At 37.4% G+C, this 1,256-nt stretch overlaps 1 protein-coding gene across 1 annotated transcript in view; it reads right to left on the reverse strand.

Annotated features, from left to right (window-relative positions):
• Window positions 1–1,073, reverse strand: part of LOC107578273 (intelectin-1a-like) — a gene marked incomplete at its 3' end in the record, with an annotated part of 25,296 nt that extends 24,223 nt beyond the window's left edge. The window contains exons 1-2 of the mRNA XM_016264243.1: window positions 963–1,073; window positions 567–713 (exon numbers count right to left, since the gene is read on the reverse strand). Of these exons, the coding sequence (XP_016119729.1) occupies window positions 567–713; window positions 963–1,011 (196 nt within the window). The remainder of the gene's footprint in view (window positions 1–566; window positions 714–962) is intronic.
• Between the last annotated feature and the right edge of the window lie 183 nt (window positions 1,074–1,256).

A 1,256-nucleotide genomic window follows, 5' to 3' on the forward strand; every position in this document is an offset into this window, starting at 1 on the left:
CTAAACCTACCTATCGCGTAGCATATACACGCCAAAGTCCATTTTACGTATCAGCACCACGCGTTTTCGTTTTTATTTGGCGTACTATTTATACGCACTTTCATGAGATCGGGTTGCAACCTTCTGGATAGTAACCCAACCGCTGGGTCAAAACAACCCAATTGCTGGGTTTGTCCCTATTTTACCCAGCACTGGGTTGCATTTAACCCAGCATTTTTTAGAGTGCCGAAATAAATTACATATTAAAAATATATTATCTTAAATTGAAATAATATTTCACCATATTACTCTTTTTACTGTATTTTTATCAAATGAATGCAGCCTTGTTGAGCATAAGAGACTTCTTTCGAAAACTGAAAAATCTTGATTATTCCAAACTTTTTCCTAACCCTAACTTGTCTCCAAACCTAATTTCACGCATTGAAGCACAAGCTTTTAGATCAAAATAGTTTTCATAAATTCAGTGTGTCTAAACATTCGATTGGTGCTGTGTTTGCATTTTCAGAATGGCTTTAAAAAGAAAACTTTGAATAAAACCTAACTCATGAGACTTCCAGAGTGCTTACCCTGCGAAGCGCCGTGTTGCTCTTTGACATCCAGGCAGCTGCGAGCGAGGGTCCTCAACCTAGCATGATACTTGCCTAATTCTGGGTTTATGTAGGTGCCATTTATGATAATTGGCTTTGGGGTGACAGCTCCCATAACACTCAGCACTGCAGACAACAAGACAGATAAACTGAAACAACTCTCTCTCAGAAATGGCTAGTACATTTCACAAATAATTGCAAAGAAATGGCACAAGTGTGAAGTAAAAAAGACTGAAATTGTATTTTCTTGTAAAATGTACTCTACTTTGATTTATTTGCAACTTTAACATTTAGTAGCTAATAATGTGTGTTCACATTAAAATCCACATTTAATAAAAATTATCATATCAATATTCATAATCATAGCCCACTTACCTTGCCTTAACTGCAAAAGACACATCAGGAAGAAAATGAAGCGCAGCATGGCTCTGAGTCTGATGAAGATTTCTCTCTTCTGTTCAGCTTTTATCTCCCAGCCGAGCTTATATCTGGAGTAAAACCCGACTTATTGTGCAACATTGTGTCAGCGTGTAATCATTAAACATGCGGTCAACCCAGGGCTGGACTTGAATCAGGGAAATGCCCATTACTGAAACACCAATACATTATCATGTGCTCTGTTTTCTTTTTCAGCAACTTATCAGCGATGTTATGGAACATTACATCCAT

Source organism: Sinocyclocheilus grahami, unplaced genomic scaffold (assembly GCF_001515645.1).
Source record: "Sinocyclocheilus grahami isolate Dianchi unplaced genomic scaffold, SAMN03320097.WGS_v1.1 scaffold9510.1, whole genome shotgun sequence".
NCBI lineage: Eukaryota > Metazoa > Chordata > Actinopteri > Cypriniformes > Cyprinidae > Sinocyclocheilus > Sinocyclocheilus grahami.